Below are 17,922 nucleotides of genomic sequence, written 5' to 3'. Positions count from 1 at the left end.
GGATGTAAACCTCTTGATAAACTTAAATGATTTGAATAAAGCAGGACAACTGAATGTATAAGTCTGAGAAATGGGGTCAAGTAGATTGGCAACTAGAGCTATACACAAATGACATATTAAATGGGAGAGCCACTAAGTGTTTTACTTTAAAAATGTAAAATGGATCCTCTAGTTGTAGCTTAGGGCTTTCTGACTCGTGCTGTGAACAAAAACACTTGTTCTGGTAGGAGGTAGACAGGCACGAAGTGAAAGTAAGGACCTACTTCAGTGAATGCAAGTAGAGCAGGGGTCTCCATCCTTTTTAATCACAAGATCACTTTTTGAATTTAAGTGCAATTCAAGATCTACCTCAAATCCAAATACGTTTGCCCCGCCTCTTTTGTGTCCCTTCTCCGAGACCCTCACTTTCACCAGGCAGGGGCAGAGGGTCGGGGTGCAGGCTCTGATCTTGGATTAAGGGATTTGGAGTGTGAGAAGAGCTCTGAGCTGAGCTTGGGGTGGACAGTTGAGGTGTCAGAGGGAGTTCTAGGTTCAGGCTCTGGGAGGGTGTTTGGATGCAGAAGTGCTTGGGGCTAGGACAGGGACCTGGAGTGCAGGAGGGGTTCATGACTGAGGTAGGGTTTCAGGATATGGGCTCCTACTGGGCACTGCTTACTTCAGGTGGCTCCTGGATGGTGGTACAGTGGGACTAAGGCAGGCTCGCCCTGGCCCTGCACCACTCCCAAAAGCAGCCAGCAAATTCCATCCCAAATCCTGTTATGCCCCCTCTCTGCTCTGTGGGAGGGTACAGAGTGGGAGAGGGGGCATATTGACATCAGCACCCTCCTCTTCCTCCCCTGTCCTGCTCAGCAAGCAGGAAGCTCCTAAGTGTGGGGTGAGGCAGCTCCAAAGCAAAGGGCAGGAGGTGCACAGCAGTAAGGGAGAGGGGTAGCTGAAGTGCCCATACTTGATAGCCTCTAGGCCAAACCAGTCAAGATCACCTGTCAGAGGCTCCAAGATCTACCAGTAGATCCCGATCTACTGGTTGGTAACCACTGAAGTAGAGGTTGAAACATAGCAAAATCTTGTCATTCAGGTGTTTTTGAAATACTCAGTTTTCTTGTATAAGGATATATTTTCAATTTCATGCTTGTTCCAATTGAAAATTCCTGCCTCATAACCACTGTGTCTCAGGTCTTAAAACTATGTAGCCTTGTGACCATTTGTAGTTCTTATGGTGAACTGTAATGTTATATTAATCTTCTGTTTTACACTTCAAAGTTGTTTTAGAGGACTGAGAAGCACTTCCTTCTTTAGCAGATGAGGTAATAGTATTTTAGGACAGTCCTGAAATAATCTAAAAAAAAATACCATTATAAATTATTTTAGCGTCATCTAACTCGCACTACTGGAAGATGGAAAGATCCACCCAGAAAGAATACTGTGAATGAACTGCAAGATGAATTGATGACAATTCGATTGAAAGAAGCAGAAAGTCAGGCAGATCTGAAAGAGATGAAGCAAAGAATGATAGAGATGGAAACACAGGTATGTTATTGAAAACTTGTACTGAGATGGCAGAGTGTTGAAAATTACTGTGAACCAAACTGAATGCGGGTATCTAGGGGTACTGTGGATAGCCTTTACTAATGACAATAGTATGAGACAGTACAATTACTCTTCTGCTTTTCATGCAGTTAAAATTGGAGTCTTATTCTTAACCAGTCTATTCCCTCCTTTTTCAATGACTTGCAATATATGAAACTCACTTTTTTTTAAGCATTGCTTAATATAAAGGTGGAAAGAACTCTCCATTACAGAAGAATATAATGAATCTCAATTGTTTACAGGTCTAGTTTTATATAGTAATAAGTGTATTTTAAAATCAGCTATTAAGTGTAAATGATCCCTTAGCTGACAAAAACACTATCTGCTTCTTTCCTTCCCTTTGGGAATTGCCTATGTGTTTTTGCCTAATGGTGACCTTCCTTCATAACCCAGGATTCTGGCTCCTGAATTGGCCAGAGGATGCTTGCAGATCAGCTGAGTGCTGCCAGTACTTAAGGGATTGGTACCAATTTTTTGCCCATTCAGCTGTGATACCCTGTGCGGGGGTCACTCACCACCGTAGCGGGGGTCCGTCATCTGTCCCCGGAATCAGTCCATTCCGCCCGCACAGGCCTCCGCTCACGTGGCGTTTCCCCTCTGGAATCTTCTAGTCGCGTTGCCCTCTTCGCCACACTGCCCTCCGGCAGTGCCCAAGTCACTCGCTCTGAGCCCCCCTTCCGGGGGTTTGGTGTCTCTCCAGCAGGCCTGTCCGCAGGCCTAGCAGGCTGGCCGGTTGGCTGTCCGAGCACCCTGGCCCAGCCTAACTCTCTAGCCCTGCCCTAGCTCCAGAGAGCATCCTGCTCCCTCGGCAGCCAGGCTCACAGCCTTGCCGCAGGCCTAGCAGGCTGGCCGGTTGGCTGTCCAAGCGTCCTGGCCCAGCCTGACTCTCTAGCCCTGCCCTAGCTCCAGAGAGCGTCCTGCTCCCTCGGCAGCCAGGCTCACACTGCCTTGGCTGAAGCAGCCCTGCCCTTTTATAGCCCCCAGCTGGGCCTTAATTGGCCAATGCCGCCCAGCTGGGCTGAACTCCCCGGGCCTGCTCCAGGCTGGGGTTTGGCTCTTAAGGGGCCAGTACAGGGCAGCTGCCCTGTTACACACCCTCCCCCTTAAATATCTCCGGGGGGGGGGGGGAGGGGGTTTCCCTGCTGCCTGCCCTGTTCCGCAAGCCCCAGCCCCCATCTTGCTATGAGGCGAGGCCACAGTTCCCGGCGTGTCCATATCAAGTCCTCCTCCCGGAGTGAACCCGGGACGGCCCGGCCGGGGGTGAGGGGGGGGGAGGGGGCGCAGGCCCACCCGTCTCTCTGCGCCCTGGCCCAGGGACCCTGAGTGCAGCCGCGTCGCTGCGATTGGCTCAGTCCGGGCCTTGCTGGCCGTGGCGGCTCTCCCGCCTGAGCGATCCCTGGGCCCCTTCTTCTCCCCCCCTTCCCGGGTACCTGTTCCTCTGAGGGCTTGTCGGGCTGTCGCGCTGGCCCAGTCATCCTAGTAGGGTCCGGGTGGCCCACTCCAGGGGTCCAGGGTTGGGTCCTGCGAGGTCCCGCCGGTGGGTCGGCCGCGGCGTTCCAGCACCCATCGGGGATCTAGCTGGTCCAGCCCATCGGGGTCGTCCTCGGGATCCAGGGGTGCTCCGGCCGCTGGTCTGGGCCAGGTCTCCGTGCCCCAGTCTGGGGCATTTCGGCCGGCCTCCAGGACCTCAGCTGGGTGCCGCCCAGCCCGGACCTCGGCCTCCCCGGGCAGGAGTTTGGGGTCTGCCTCCAGCTCCTCCAGCGGCTGGGCCCTGACTGCCCTCTCCTGCCGTCTTCTTATCCTCCCCGCCCCACCCTCTGGGTTCCGGCCAGGTGACGGGGTGGGGTCCGCCTCCGCCCACCCGGGTGTCCTGAGGGGTTCCTCCTCCTCTGGGTCAGTGGGCGGCCAGTCCGCCCTGCTACTTGCCCTCCCCCACAAGTCCAGGTCCCCCACCTCGGGATTGGATCCCGGCTCCTCGGCCAGGCGGGACAATGCGTCCGCATTGGCGTTGGCCTTGCCTGCCCTGTGGCGTATGGAGAACACATAGGGTTGAAGGGCTAAATACCACCTCATGAGGCGGCTATTGGTGTCCCGCATAGTGTGTAGCCACTTTAGCGGGGCATGGTCTGTCCATAGCGTAAACTCCCCCCCTAGCAGGTAGTACCTTAGGGCTTCAACCGCCCATTTGATCGCCAGGGCCTCTCTTTCTATTACGGAGTACTGGCGTTCTCGGGGAAACAGCTTACGGCTGATAAAGACCTCCGGATGCTCTTCTCCATCGACCTCCTGGGAGAGTACGGCGCCCAGCCCAGTGGCGGAGGCGTCTGTCTGTAGACAAAAAGGTTTATCGAAGTCTGGGCTAAGCAAAACGGGCTCGCTACACAGGACTTCTTTAAGTTGTTGAAAGGCCGAGTCACACTCTGTGTCCCACCTCACTCTCTGAGGTTTGTCCTTTGTGAGCAGAGAGGTGAGCGGCGCCGCTATGCTAGCAAATTGGGGAACAAATCGGCGGTAATACCCCGCCAGTCCCAGAAGTTGTCGGACCTTCCTTTTCGTGGTCGGTGTGGGGTAACTTCGTATGGCCTCTACCTTCCCCACCAGGGGCCGGACTAGCCCACGCCCCAAACGATACCCCAGATAGGTGGTCTCTTGCGCGCCGATTTTACACTTTTTGGGGTTGGCCGTGAGACCAGCGTCGCGGAGCGTCCGTAACACGGCCGCCACTTGGTTTATGTGGTCCTCCCAGTCGCGACCATAGATGACCACGTCATCCAGGTAAGCTGCGGCATATTCCAGATGAGGGGCGAGCAGGCGATCCATCATCTGCTGAAAGGTGGCGGGTGCCCCATGGAGGCCGAATGGCATGCGCACGAAGTGGAAGAGCCCGGACGGGGTGGTGAACGCTGTCTTCTCCTGGGACTCCCGATCCAGCGGGATCTGCCAATAGCCCTTGGTCAAGTCGAGGGTTGTTATGAACTTGGCTTTTCCCAGGCGCTCCAGCAGTTCATCCGTCCGGGGCATCGGATAGGCGTCAAACTTCGATATCGCGTTCACCTTTCGAAAGTCGATGCAAAACCTAATGCTTCCATCTGGCTTAGGGACCAACACGACTGGGCTCCTCCACTCACTTCTGGATCGCTCGATCACTCCCAGCTCCAACATGGTGCGAACCTCTTGTTCCACGACGTCGCGCATCCGTCGGGGAAGAGGTCGGTTTCCCTCGCGAACAACCTGTCCGGGCGGGGTTCGGATGGTGTGCGTTATCACCGAGGTTCGGCCCGGACGCGAAGTAAAGGTCCTGGTGAACATTTCGATGAGCACCTGGGCTACCCGCCGTTGGTCCTTAGACAGGGTATCCGCGAGCTGGGGGTATCTCCTCCTCCTTGGCGTCAGGGACCCGGGGACCTAACACGGGCTCCGACGGGTAGGGCGCGACCAACATGCCTTCTCGCCCTTGCCAAGGTTTGAGGAGGTTCACGTGGTAGATTTGGTTTTTCCTTCGCCGGTCTGGCTGATGAATTTCATAGGAAACCGGGCCCACTCGTCGGGAGACCTCATACGGCCCCTGCCAGCGGGCCAGCAATTTTGACTCCTCTGAGGGGAGTAACAGCAACACCCGATCCCCGGGTTCAAACACTCTTTCCTGGGCCCCCCGGTTATACGCTCGCTCCTGCGCTTCCTGGGCCGCCTGTATGTTTTCTTGAGCCAAGGCCCCCACCTGCGTGAGTCTCTCCTGAAGCCGGAGTACGTACTGCAGAAGCCCAACCGAGGAGGAGGGGGTCCGTTCCCAGGTCTCTCTGACCAGATCGAGGACGCCCCGAGGTCGTCTGCCGTACAGGAGCTCGAAGGGGGAAAAAAATCGAGTGGAGGCCTGGGGCACCTCCCGCACCGCCATCAAGAGCAAGGGGATGAGCTGGTCCCAGTGCTTCATGTCCGGTGGCGGAAATCTTCTCAGCATCCCCTTCAGGGTGCGGTTGAACCGCTCTACCAGCCCGTCGGTTTGGGGGTGGTAGACGGAGGTCTGTAGTTTGTGAATACCCAGGAGGTCGCAGACCTGACGCAGCAACCGGGAGGTAAAGTTCGTTCCTTGGTCGGTCAGTAGTTCCCGAGGTAGCCCCACCCAGGCAAAAATCCTCACCAACTCATTCGCGATCGTGCGGGCACGGGTGTTTCGAAGGGGGACGGCCTCAGAGAACGTGGTTGCATAGTCCATGATCGTTAAAATATATCGAAATCCCGCCGCGCTCCGCGGAAAGGGCCCCACTATGTCCAAAGCGATCCTTTCGAAGGGGGTCCCTACCACGGGCAAAGGGACGAGGGGAGCCTTCGGCACCCCGGGGGCTGCAGCGAGCTGGCAGGCTGGACATGACTGGCAATAGTCTTTGACCTCTTTGTACACCCCGGGCCAGAAGAAGCGGGCCAAGACTCGGGCCAGGGTCTTCTCATGCCCGAGGTGCCCGGCGGCCGGAAGGTCGTGCGCCAACCTCAGCACGGTTCGTCGATGGACCCGGGGTACCAACAACTGGGCCTCTTCTTCCTGCGTCTGCGGGTTCCGCCCGACCCGATAGAGCCGGTCGGCTCGTAGCTCAAACCGGGGCCAGTGAGCCGCCCTCTGTGGATCCACCACCGTCCCATCCACACAAGCAAGCTGGACGTAGGCCTCCCGCAGGGTGGGATCCTCCCGCTGGTCACGGGGAAAGTCTGCCGAGTCCAGTGTAATCGGCACGTCCTCCATGTCTGAGCGCCCTGGGTCGGCCGGGCCAGATGCGTCGTGCTTGGTGGGGCCTTCCCGGTCGAGCGACCCCGGCGGTCGGTCTGCCTGGAGTTCCTCCCCTAGGAGTTCCACATGGGGCTCGGTCGGCGCTGGTGAGTCTGTAATGAGAGCTGTAAGCCCTGGCCAGTCGCGACCCAGCACCATAGGGTATGGTAGGTGCGGCACCACGCCCACTCGCATCATTCGGGTGACTCCCCGCACACTCAAGGGGAGCCGGACCTGAGGATAGGTCTTCACATCCCTATGGACGCACCGCAGCTGCATCTCCCCCTCGGGCGCCGCAGTGTCAGGCAGTACGTCGGGGCGGATAAGCGTCTGGCTGCATCCCGAGTCAAGGAGGGCAAACACCGTGGGGTCCCCCGTGGGTCCCCGCGTGGTCAGGGATGGGGAGCTAGCCGGTGGAGTCGGGGCGGCCCCCATACCGGCCTGGTCCTGCTCCGCCACCTCCTGAAGAGCCTGGCGGTACTGGGCATCCAGCTGCTGTACCAGCCTCTGCTGTTGTCGGAGCTGCGCCGCCAATTGTTGGGCTCGCAGCTTCACTGGCGGCGGTCGCCCCTTAGTCAGTCCTTCAGGCATTGCCTCTCCCTCCAAGGCCCTCCCGCCCGAGTTCGCCGAGAGGAGAGGAGGGAACCCCCACAAACTTCTCTCTTTTTGCGTGAGGGTTTTTTTTTTTTTTTTTTTTGGATTAGGGTCCACTGAGGCACCCGCGGAGCCCTTACGTCAGGGCCGGGATCGCGTAGCTTCAAGCACCCACATTCTCCACCATCTGTGAGGGGGTCACTCACCACCGTAGCGGGGGTCTGTCATCTGTCCCCGGAATCAGTCCATTCCGCCCGCACAGGCCTCCGCTCACGTGGCGTTTCCCCTCTGGAATCTTCTAGTCGCGTTGCCCTCTTCGCCACACTGCCCTCCGGCAGTGCCCAAGTCACTCGCTCTGAGCCCCCCTTCCGGGGGTTTGGTGTCTCTCCAGCAGGCCTGTCCGCAGGCCTAGCAGGCTGGCCGGTTGGCTGTCCGAGCACCCTGGCCCAGCCTAACTCTCTAGCCCTGCCCTAGCTCCAGAGAGCATCCTGCTCCCTCGGCAGCCAGGCTCACAGCCTTGCCGCAGGCCTAGCAGGCTGGCCGGTTGGCTGTCCAAGCGTCCTGGCCCAGCCTGACTCTCTAGCCCTGCCCTAGCTCCAGAGAGCGTCCTGCTCCCTCGGCAGCCAGGCTCACACTGCCATGGCTGAAGCAGCCCTGCCCTTTTATAGCCCCCAGCTGGGCCTTAATTGGCCAATGCCGCCCAGCTGGGCTGAACTCCCCGGGCCTGCTCCAGGCTGGGGTTTGGCTCTTAAGGGGCCAGTACAGGGCAGCTGCCCTGTTACATACCCCTACCATCTGACATTTGTGAAGAGAGAACTGACTTGTTTATCCATTTAAATTCTGCTATAACCAAGGAATGAGGACACATCAATTGGCAAACAAACCTGTGTTATGTGCACTTCACTGAACCCTTAATTGTTCTTGAAATTTCTGTTGTTGCAGATACAAAATTTGTATGAAGGATCCTACAAATTAGCAGATATCTGCTTTTGTATCTGCAGGTTTCCACATCTGTGCATGTGGATGCAGATACTCATGGATCATTTTTGCAGATCTGGATACAAATATGTATCTGCGAAGGCTTCTAGTTGCAGGTAGCAGAAGATGGGGAAACATGGTGAGGTGGTGTGAAAAAACTGACCATGCACTTAGCATTTGACCTACAGTCACTAGGTAGAACTTGTTAAATGCCACTGATTGAGTAAAACCATCGTTAATTAACTTGTCTGAAGTATTTTAACATTTTCATTAAGGTTGCTAACTTGGCATTGTAAACATTTTTTCAGTTAACCTATTTTTAACTTTAGTCAGCAGGGGGCATAATTATCCTGTTTTATCAAATGCCATTCACTAACAATCACAAATAATCTTTCTTCAGTGTATTTCCTGAGTGCTTCTATACTGTTATCTTCAATTTGAACAATAATGTGCTCATATATCATTGTTTATATAAAAATATATAATCTATTTATATGCAAAAACATAATTTGTCTTGGTATCTAGCGTAACTTAGTTGCTAATCTTAGTGTTTTGTATATAGTAGAATACCTGGTATCTGAGTACACTTTGTGTGTGGTGATTATCAATCAAAATGTAGTAGCATCATTTTCTCATTTAAGATGAGCAATTTTTAATTGCAGCAAATCTTGGAATGCTTCTTTCTCTATAAAGCAAACTATTGAGTTACTGAATTCGTAAATAAAACTGACTTGTAAATACTGTTTAAAAAGTCTAGTGGGAAAATGTTAGTGCTTCAGTTGTCTAGTTAAGTAGGTGTGATAAGACCTCTTCTGACCCACTTCTTAAACCTTTTTTCATAAATGTTAGAACCAAATCAACAGCAACCATTTACAAAGGGCGGAGCAAGAGGTCATCAATCTAAAAGGAAAGGTGCAATATCTTTCTGCGCAGAACAAAGGACTTCTTGCTCAGCTGAGTGAAGCAAAACGTAAACAAGCAGAGACTGAGTGCAAGGTAACCAACATTGTGAGCGCACAATTCATGTACAAAGTATATATTCACATTCTTCTCTTATTTGCTACAATAGATCTGTATTTTCAGATATCCCCTGTCAGAAGTGGTACTGTGAAGGCTAACTTTTCGGAGTAAAGCCACCCTGTAAATTAAGTCACTCTGTATAAAAGGCTCCAGCTTATACACCAGAGTCAAAATGTAGCTTACGCAGACATATCTGATTGCTTTCATGACAAGGTACAACAAACTTGTTTAACCCGGAGTTAACAGAATCAATATAGCAGTGTGCAGGGTCCTAAGGATAACATTAGAGTGGAAGGGGACATGCCCCCAGGATCAGGGTAGTTGTGACAGTAATCATTGTCCAGTGGAAGTCTGTCTTTCTTTAGAGTATCTACTGTTGATCAGTCAGCAAACAAGAAGGCTGGGTAAAACAGGCTTCTTTGTTATGAGCAATGCATAAAAATAAAATAATGTGATTTGATATTATTGAAATCCCAGATTCAGTTGGCAGTGTTTGTAGTTTTAAAAAGACTATTTTTCTTTCTAAACTGCAACTTTGGTATGGCAATCAGACATAATAAGAAATGGAGTCTTGTGAGTCTCTTATAGTGAATTTCTTGTAAACCCATACTGCAAAATGTTCATTGTTCCTCACCTAAAAATCACATTATTTACACCAAAGTTGCTCCAGATTAAGTGTGTACTTTTTTCTGTCAGAAGCTGAAAACAAAAGGTAACACCATAAACTTTCAGCTGTATATGATTGTGTTCATATACTAAATCAAGTGAACATATGAGTTTTACCTTAGTAAGTGAAAATGGGCTATTTTGACACTTGCATTCCAGTAGTTTCCAGATTAATTGATTCATCCCCGGCAAAGTTGAAGAAAATTCTCAAATAAAACTCATTTAACTGAAGTGTATGCATATAAGAAGAAATAACATGCACCCAAGTGTATGTAAGGCTGTAATTCCATCAAAGGGTTCTGATGACAGTATAAACGAAGAGGGTGAAGCTTGAGTGGTTTATCACAGTCACTAAATCCCTAGAGGTGAAATTACATCCTTATTAATATGTATAGTTTTCTTGCAATATCACACAAACCTATAAATACTGAAATGCATGCATGTTTCACAGTATTCTCTTCAGGATAATGTGGTTGAATTGATTAAGTTCTACACACTAAGCTGAGCTGACCTAACTTTAATAGTCCTAAACTATGAAGTGGTGTGTGTATTCAGCACTCTTAACCAATCTCCTAATTAACTTCATTCTGCAATTGAGGAATTTTTTTCTATTCAGCTTCATTTGATTTTAATTGGAAATGCTTGCCACTTCTCTTAGCTATACTGTGCTCCTCCTCCCCTAGGAAATTCAACAACTCTTGAGAAATGATTTTCATTTTTCCAGTTGTTTACATTGTACTATTGGTAGCCTCTGTTGTTTACAATATGACCTAAAACTAAGTGCAATTGTGTGTAAATGCACAGTGGAATTTAACAAGCCACTGAAAGTTTATTTTTAGGGACCTGTCCACTGAATATTATTTAATTTAATGTCAGATCTTAGTCCCCTTGACTAAAAGCCTCACTTCATTCTGTGGTGATTGGTTTCTGATGCTGAATCAGTTATTGCTTTCCATATTTTTCCTTATTAGGTGTTGACACTTGTTCTATATAATGATGCCATTTCTTAGTGTATAATTAATGCACTTCCCCACTTGTAAATTCTTGTTCTTTGGGGTTTAATACTAATAATCATACCAAGCCCTTTCTAAATATTTGAAAATGTGGTGTATCTGCATTCTTTTCATAAAATGAGAGCACTTTTTGAGTATCCTCTAATCCAGATTGTGAATTAGGCTTGTGTTTATCCTCATCGTGGAATGAGGAGTAACGGTAGTTCGAACTAGGAAGCCTAGTTCGAACTACCTAGTTCGTGCCGCGTGTAGCCGCGCGGCACGGGGTTCGAACCAGCCGGGATTTAAAAATGGCGGCGCCCGTCTTATGCAAATGAAGCCCGGGAAATTCAAATCCCGGGCTTCATTTGCAATTGCGGTATGCCTACATTACCCTCTTATTTCAAAATAGGAGGGTAGTGTAGACATACCCTGAGAGGTATATGAGGCTTCTATCTCAACATGTTTCACAAATGCACATTTATAATGGTCTGAGATCTGTCAAGTTCATATTAACATTGTTAGTCTCAGTTTGGTACAAATACATTGTATTGAGTCTCTTCAGAATTCTGGTGCATTATGTGAACTGTGACTTTGAATGTAAGCTTGAAACAGGCCCAAATCTGAGTTTGTGTAGAATCCAGTACATTGGCATTCATACATATAAGCCTATTTGCAAATTATATTTAATAGACAATCGTGATTAACTTGCTCAAGTAGGACTGTTCTAATGTAATTTTCCCTTTTTTCCCTTGTCCCATCGTAGCTTCCTTTCCTCCATGAGCCTGTCACTTATATAATCTCTTTCCTGCTGTCCTCATATTATTGTCCCAACACCCACTCCTCCCTGATTTGCCTCTTGCTGCTTCTCCTCAATAAAAGCATGCTGTGGTCTCTCCATCCTCAAGAAACAGTCCCTTTACTCCATCTGCCATTCCAACTACTTCATCTCTGCTCCTTTACTCTCTAAACTCCAAGGCACCATATGCTACTGTTGCCTGTAATTCTTCTTTTCTAGCCCTACTTGCACCCACTGTTCCATTGAAATTAATCTCACCAGTATCTGAGTCCTTTTGTGACCAAAATTTCTTGCTCTACCTTATTTTCCTTATAAAACAGATTGCTTGCTCCTTCTTAACATTTTGTCCATCCGTGAGTATTTGCCCTCTCCTAGCTCTTCTACCCTCTGATCAGGTTTTCATTGTTTCTCAGTGGATCTTCCTATTTTATGGGCTGTCACACACAGGATCTTCCTTTGACCAAGTTCTCTTTTTACACATTTTTTGGCTTCTTGCATGATTTTAGCTGCCACTGGTTTGCTGGTAGGTTTGCGAGTTATTTCCTCTTTTAATTCACTTCTTTCAATGTATCCCACATCTCAATGTCTTTCTGATATAATCTTGGATGTTGCACTACCAAATTAAATATTATATAGCCAAAACTGAAATCCGTATCTTTACTGTCCCTACTGTGCCCACTTACCCTTTGATTACTGTTGACAATATAGTCATCTTTCCTACTGCCCATTAACCTAGATATTTGTTAGGCTCCTTCTGCTTTGTCCCACATAAGCAGGCACCATGAAGAGCTTTCTGTAACTCGTTTGAATTTGCCTTTCTTGTCGATATAGCTGAACCTTTTGATCAATTCCTCATCTCCTACCTCACCTAGGCTATGTCTAGACTGCAAGCCTCTTTCGAAAAAAGTGTCTAGACTACAACAAGTACTTTAAAAAAAGCACAGTTTGCATTACATAGTGCCTTTTTTTCAAAAGAGCACTTAAAAAATAAGGCATTATTCCTCATAAAGCAAGATTTTCCGTGGCTGAAAAATCTGCCACATTCTTTCGATTTATGTTCAAAAGAACATGGCAGCAATCTAGATGCAGGGGAAGTTTTTTTGTTTTTGTTTTTAAAGGCCACTTAAAAAACAAACAAACAAACAAAAACCTGTAGTATAGAGACACCCCTAGTGGCTCCTAGGATATCCCTGACAACCTCATACATCCCTACAGCTATTCACAAAACAGCTGCTAGGATCTTCCTTGTCTTTTGTTTTAAACACATCTGTCTCCCCTTTTTAATTACTTCCATTAGCTCCCCCTTTTCCACAGCTTTTAGTTCAGCTTCTTGTATGCTCTTTCAAAACCATTCACAATTTTGTTCCTCTTGTTTCCTGCTCTGCCAGCTATGCCATCCTATGCCTATATCTCCAGCTATTCATATCTTTTTCACACTGCTTTATGTTTGGCATGCCCTTTCTGATCTTTCTATAAGGGCAAACATGCCTTTTTGCATTCCTCCAACACCCACTGTCTCCATGATATTAACTGTAAGTTAGTTAACTAATAATGCATAGTGTGAAGGGAAGTTCGGTGTAGTTATCTTTAAAAATATGCATTATGTGCTTGTTTATATAATCTTGATTGTATCCTTCTTTCTCACACTGTGTATATTTGTTTTTGAGTAGAAGTTAAAGCCTGAGTGGTGGTAAAAGAATACAAGTAACTATTTAAATTGGCATTTTGTAGGAGCAAACATCTTGGAATCAGTTTGTAATAGCAAGTAGCTTCTTACATTTTCTGCTGTGTTTTCTGTTAATTTTAAAACTTAATGCTTTCAGAAAAAGTGAAACTGGCAAGTCCTCCAAGCACTATAATGTTTTCACAGTAGCCTTCCCTTTTGTGGAGAGAGCTAGGATTTGCCTCCCCCTCCTGTTTTTCCAGTAAACACCCAGCATATCCCCAAGGCCTCAGTCTTCCAGATGAGAAATGAACGGGTCTCCCATGTACACAAACTGTTTTCTTTTATTTCCTGAGGGACAGGCATGTATGTTGGCTCTTTGAACCAAGTTAAGAGCTATTAAAATTATAATGTCTGCATGGGTAACCAGAAAAACCTCAAGTCTTCATACAATCTAAATCTGGGAGTTTTCTTAGTAGCACAATTTAGTCATCAAAATAACCCCTTTGGAATACAATGAAAGGTCTTCCATTGTGGTATCAGGGCCTCTAGTTTCTCACAGTCTCTTAAATATTTTCATTTTATACCAACTAATAAAATATAGGTGAGGCCTGCTAAGCATGGTTCTAACAGAAATGCTTTTGAGTCAAAGAAAAGATGGCAGTTTAGGAAATGAAAAGGTACAAGAAATATGTTGCTGTGTCTGGGAATGATAAACATAATAATGTTAGTTTTCAGCACTAGGTATAATGAAGTGTTTAAAGGGTTCATGTGGGGGCTCCATGGCAAGGGGAGAAGAATAAAAGAGGCTGCAGAAAGTCCTCAAGGAGTGTCATGTCTTGGGTCTGAACTGACAGATCTTCATTCTCCAAATGCAAGTTGAAATGTTTCATTGGGCAACCATTCATTAATATTCAAAACCAAACAGGGCTGATCTTTACCTTCATTGTCCTCCATGCAGCATTAAGAGCTGGCCCTCCCTACCATGTGCTTCACAAAGTTGAATGCCCCTGCATGTAAGTTCTTAAGCTGGATACACCTCTCTGAGATCCTCTCCTCTCATCTAAAACTTATTGCATCAGAAATGTATAATATTAGGGTTAATTAAGAGAACTGTGTATCTGAGCAAATGTAAAGTCCTTCAAGTATATACTAAGTCATGCAGTCAGGATAGGAACTATCTTGACTCTCTCACACTCAGTCACACACACAAACCCTAATTTTTCTGGCCTGATCGTCAGGTGGGAATAAAAAACTCCATTGCAATGTTGTTTCCTAGTTGGATGCTATTGCTTTGCAGTTTTTCCTTGAATTTTGCCAAGAATAAGTCATGTTGAGCAAACTTCACTGATCTATGCCATATCATACTGGGAAGAGGCTTCTTAATGAAGGGAGCTACTGTTTATTGACACATTTCCCACTGCTGAAGTGGAACATGCAGCAGGTTCTGAGAAATTAGCTGGTCGATTGTACATAGTAATGTACTGTCTCATGGCAAATAACTGAGGAATGAACAATTAGTGTATTTGTCTCGTTTTTGAATAAGTTGAACATACTTCTCACCTTACGCACTTATTCTGAACACTTCATACTTTATCAAGAATTTTAAATGTCTGTCAGCGTGTTCCTCCTGTTGTCTGATCAGTAGTTCATGGGCTAAATGATGAGTCAGCTTGAACTGTTTGTATTCATCATAGTCAAATTAAAAGGAATCCAGTTACTAGTACTAGTGATGTGAATGGTTAACTGGTTATCTAGTAAGCATCACCCTTAACAGGTGATGCTTACCAATTCCAGTTAATTGGTGGGGCCTGAAGCAGCTCCCACCTGCCATGGGGAGGGAGTTGCTCCAGCCCAGGGAGGGGGTGATGTCTGCCATAGAGAGGGACTGCTCTGGTCATCCAGAGCAGCCCATATCCACAATGGGCCTGGGCACCCTGCAGGTACTTGGTGGGGGCTGTGATGGAGTTGCCCCCCTCTCCTAACTGCACCCCATTTAATCAGTTAATTGATTAAACATAGCCAGTTAATCAATTAAACAGGATTTTACATCTCTAACTAGTACTGTTAGGGCTAAATTCTGCTTTAAGGTAATCTGCTGATCTCCATAGGATTTCGTGGGTGTAACTGGGGGCAGAACAGGACCCTCAGTCTGAATAAAATATGAGGTCAGAGTCAGACAGATGCTATGGTTTTTGTCACTTTGAAAAATACAGCTAACTAATGCAGTAGCACAAATACATAGTTATTGTGAGTGAATTTTGATCATTTTACTGTATCAGAAATAGGGAGGGAGTACAAAGACTAGAAAAATGGCAATCTAGTAACTAAATTTGAAAACTAAAGACAGCAGTTCAATTAAAAATGATATAATAGCCACACAAAAAAGAGAGAGAAAGAAAATGAGTCCACGGAATGTGCTCTAACAGTGATATAGAGGAAGAACTGATGTCCTTTGTGTACAGGATCCAAATAAGGCCAACTTGAAAATTACTTAGAAGCTTCAGAGTGGTTGCCGAGTTAGTCTGTAACAGGAAAAACTTCAAAAACAACAAATAGGCTAGATGCACCTTAAAGACTAACAAAACATGTAGATAGTATGAGCTTTTCGTAATGACTCTTCTGGAATAAAATAACATAAAAATTTAAATGGGATTGACTTTGATACTACCTTTACACAAGAAGTACTGTTACCTAACCAAGTCCTGATAACTAAAAGAGAAAAAGAGCATAGTTATTGGATGATTTCAAATAACTGAAATGTCAAGCATCAAACTATTGAAAGTGTGACAGTCTCCAAATGTAAGCAAACTTATTCTGTAGACTTCTAAAGGTATTTTACATGATATAAATCTAGGGATCTTTGTGGTAAGAATTAACTTCCATTACACACAGTGTTTTAATTGAAAGATTAAACAATCTTAATTTTTTTTTATTAACCTGAAGTTCAGACACTCTGTTGGGATGTATGAATCAGGTGCTTGATTAAAAGGACTTCAGTTCTACTTGTTTATCATTGTTAGATAATCCAGCATGGTGGTACCACGTTGCCAGTTGCCTTATGTGACATGAGTCAGGAGAAAGAGAATGTTTCACAAGAGTCTCTTGTTAGCACTGGAAGAAGGCCAATGTTTTAATTAGTGTAAACTAGGCCTGAATCTCCACAGGAGTAGGCATTTAAGTAGAATTTAGCCGCATTAGGTAGATTTTTCTGAAAAATGAGTCCACATGACCAAACCCATCCTGCCAACTTTAAGGACTGTTAAAAATCAGTTTCAATACTCCTGCTTTTCACAAGGAGTAACAGTAAATTCTACCTTGCATGGTCAACTGTAGGGTAGCATAGATGCAGTGCTTCAAACAGTTGTCTGTTCATGGCCTCCTGATTTTCTTGTCACTCTGACGGGCCCTGGATAGACTCTGGACATACTGCAGCATAAGCAGTAAGATGTTTGCCATGGTTACCACAGCACTTTGCTGCTGAGCGGGGTCCATGCTTGTTTTGCTATGGTGTCAGCTCGGATAACCAGGAAAAAAAGGGGTGCAAAAAGATTTTGCCATTACTTTCAAGCAGAGGAGGTGGGAGGAGATAAGCACATTATGGGGTGCTGGCAACATATACCCAGAACCACCCTGTTCTTATCCCATTGGGTACTGAGAGCCTAACCTAGAACGCAGAGGGGCAACAGGAACTATGGGATAGCTACTCACATTGCATCGCTGTCAAAGTCAATGGTAGCCACTCCAGTGGGGATGCGCTTCATCAAACTCTTGCATGCAGTGGGAACGTGTACCTTCAACTTAAAAAAAAAAAACCCCAAGGCCTAAGCCTTTCACAGCTAGGGGTGTGCTTTACATGCCAACAGGTGAGACAATGGTTTGTGGTGGTGTTGTCCATTCTTTATCAAGCTTCTGAAGTTTAAGAGAAGAATTCACTTGTACTCTTAATCTAGTTCTTTTTCTGGGCGTTAATCTTAAATAAAAGTGTTTAAGCTTTTATTTTCCTCCCTCCCAAAGTAAAGAGTAGAGGAAGGGGGCCAGGGAGGATGATTGACATCTCAAGTTTCTTTTGCTAGGAATAAATTCAGTTATGTCTAGGCTTCAGTGGAACACTCATGGTTGGCCCATGTCAGATGACTTGGGCTTACAGGGCTCAGGCTGTGGGGTTATAAAATGTAGATGTTCAGAGCCTAGGCTCTGGGAGCCTCCTACCCCCCTTCACTAACCCACAATATCAGAGAAAGTTTTCTTGAATTTACAGCTTAGCCCCATTCAACTCTTTTCAGAGCAAGGAAGAAGTGATGGCAGTCAGACTCCGTGAAGCAGACAGCATAGCAGCTGTGGCAGAACTCCAGCAGCACATCGCTGAACTAGAAATCCAGGTAACAAATGACACTTACAAATTCTGTATGCGTAACACAGTATTGTCCCCATCCTTACTGAGCATTATCCCTTTTATTTGCTCCCTTTTCCTTCTCACCCAAGGAAATGTCTATGCTACTGTAATGTCGGGTAATGCTGTACTGTTGAATATTTCCTTTTATAAATAAAAACCTTATGTTCTGTCAAGATATTCTTCTGGTAGGTTAATTACTGCTTCCATGCAGGTTACCTGGAGCCATGCATTTCCTCTTGGCTTCGAATTTGCTTATTTGCCTTTGTTGATTTCATCTAGGTATTGTAAACTACCACTGAATGTTTCAAAGATGGAAACCTTCCTCTTAGATTTAAAAAAAATCTGTTTTAGTTTGATTCCAGTCACCTTTCTTGTTAGGACCAATTCTACTGCCAGTGACCAGATGTGTAGGCGTTGGCCTAAATCCATATTTCAGTAGTGTAAATGCTGTATATTGCTTGATCTTCC

The 17,922-nt window shown here is 46.7% G+C and overlaps 1 protein-coding gene and 1 long non-coding RNA gene across 9 annotated transcripts in view; one reads left to right on the top strand and one right to left on the bottom strand.

The window, feature by feature from the left end:
* The window catches only part of LOC142830584 (uncharacterized), a 101,354-nt gene extending 99,129 nt beyond the window's left edge, over window positions 1-2,225 (bottom strand). Inside the window, exon 1 of the long non-coding RNA XR_012905958.1 lies at window positions 2,103-2,225. This is a non-coding gene — a long non-coding RNA (uncharacterized LOC142830584). The remainder of the gene's footprint in view (window positions 1-2,102) is intronic.
* The window catches only part of EVI5 (ecotropic viral integration site 5), a 138,675-nt gene that overhangs the window by 63,856 nt on the left and 56,897 nt on the right, over window positions 1-17,922 (top strand). For all 8 annotated transcript variants that reach the window (XR_012905957.1, XM_075936544.1, XM_075936541.1 and 5 more), the window contains 3 exons: window positions 1,369-1,527; window positions 8,768-8,914; window positions 17,345-17,440. Coding sequence is in view for 7 of the 8 variants with exons in the window: in XM_075936544.1 (XP_075792659.1) it covers window positions 1,369-1,527; window positions 8,768-8,914; window positions 17,345-17,440 (402 nt within the window). In the remaining variant the exon portion in view is untranslated. The remainder of the gene's footprint in view (window positions 1-1,368; window positions 1,528-8,767; window positions 8,915-17,344; window positions 17,441-17,922) is intronic.

Source organism: Pelodiscus sinensis, chromosome 9 (genome assembly GCF_049634645.1).
Source record: "Pelodiscus sinensis isolate JC-2024 chromosome 9, ASM4963464v1, whole genome shotgun sequence".
NCBI classification, from domain to species: domain Eukaryota; kingdom Metazoa; phylum Chordata; order Testudines; family Trionychidae; genus Pelodiscus; species Pelodiscus sinensis.
Note: the sequence above shows the minus strand (reverse complement) of the source record. Positions and strands in the feature narration are given on the sequence as shown.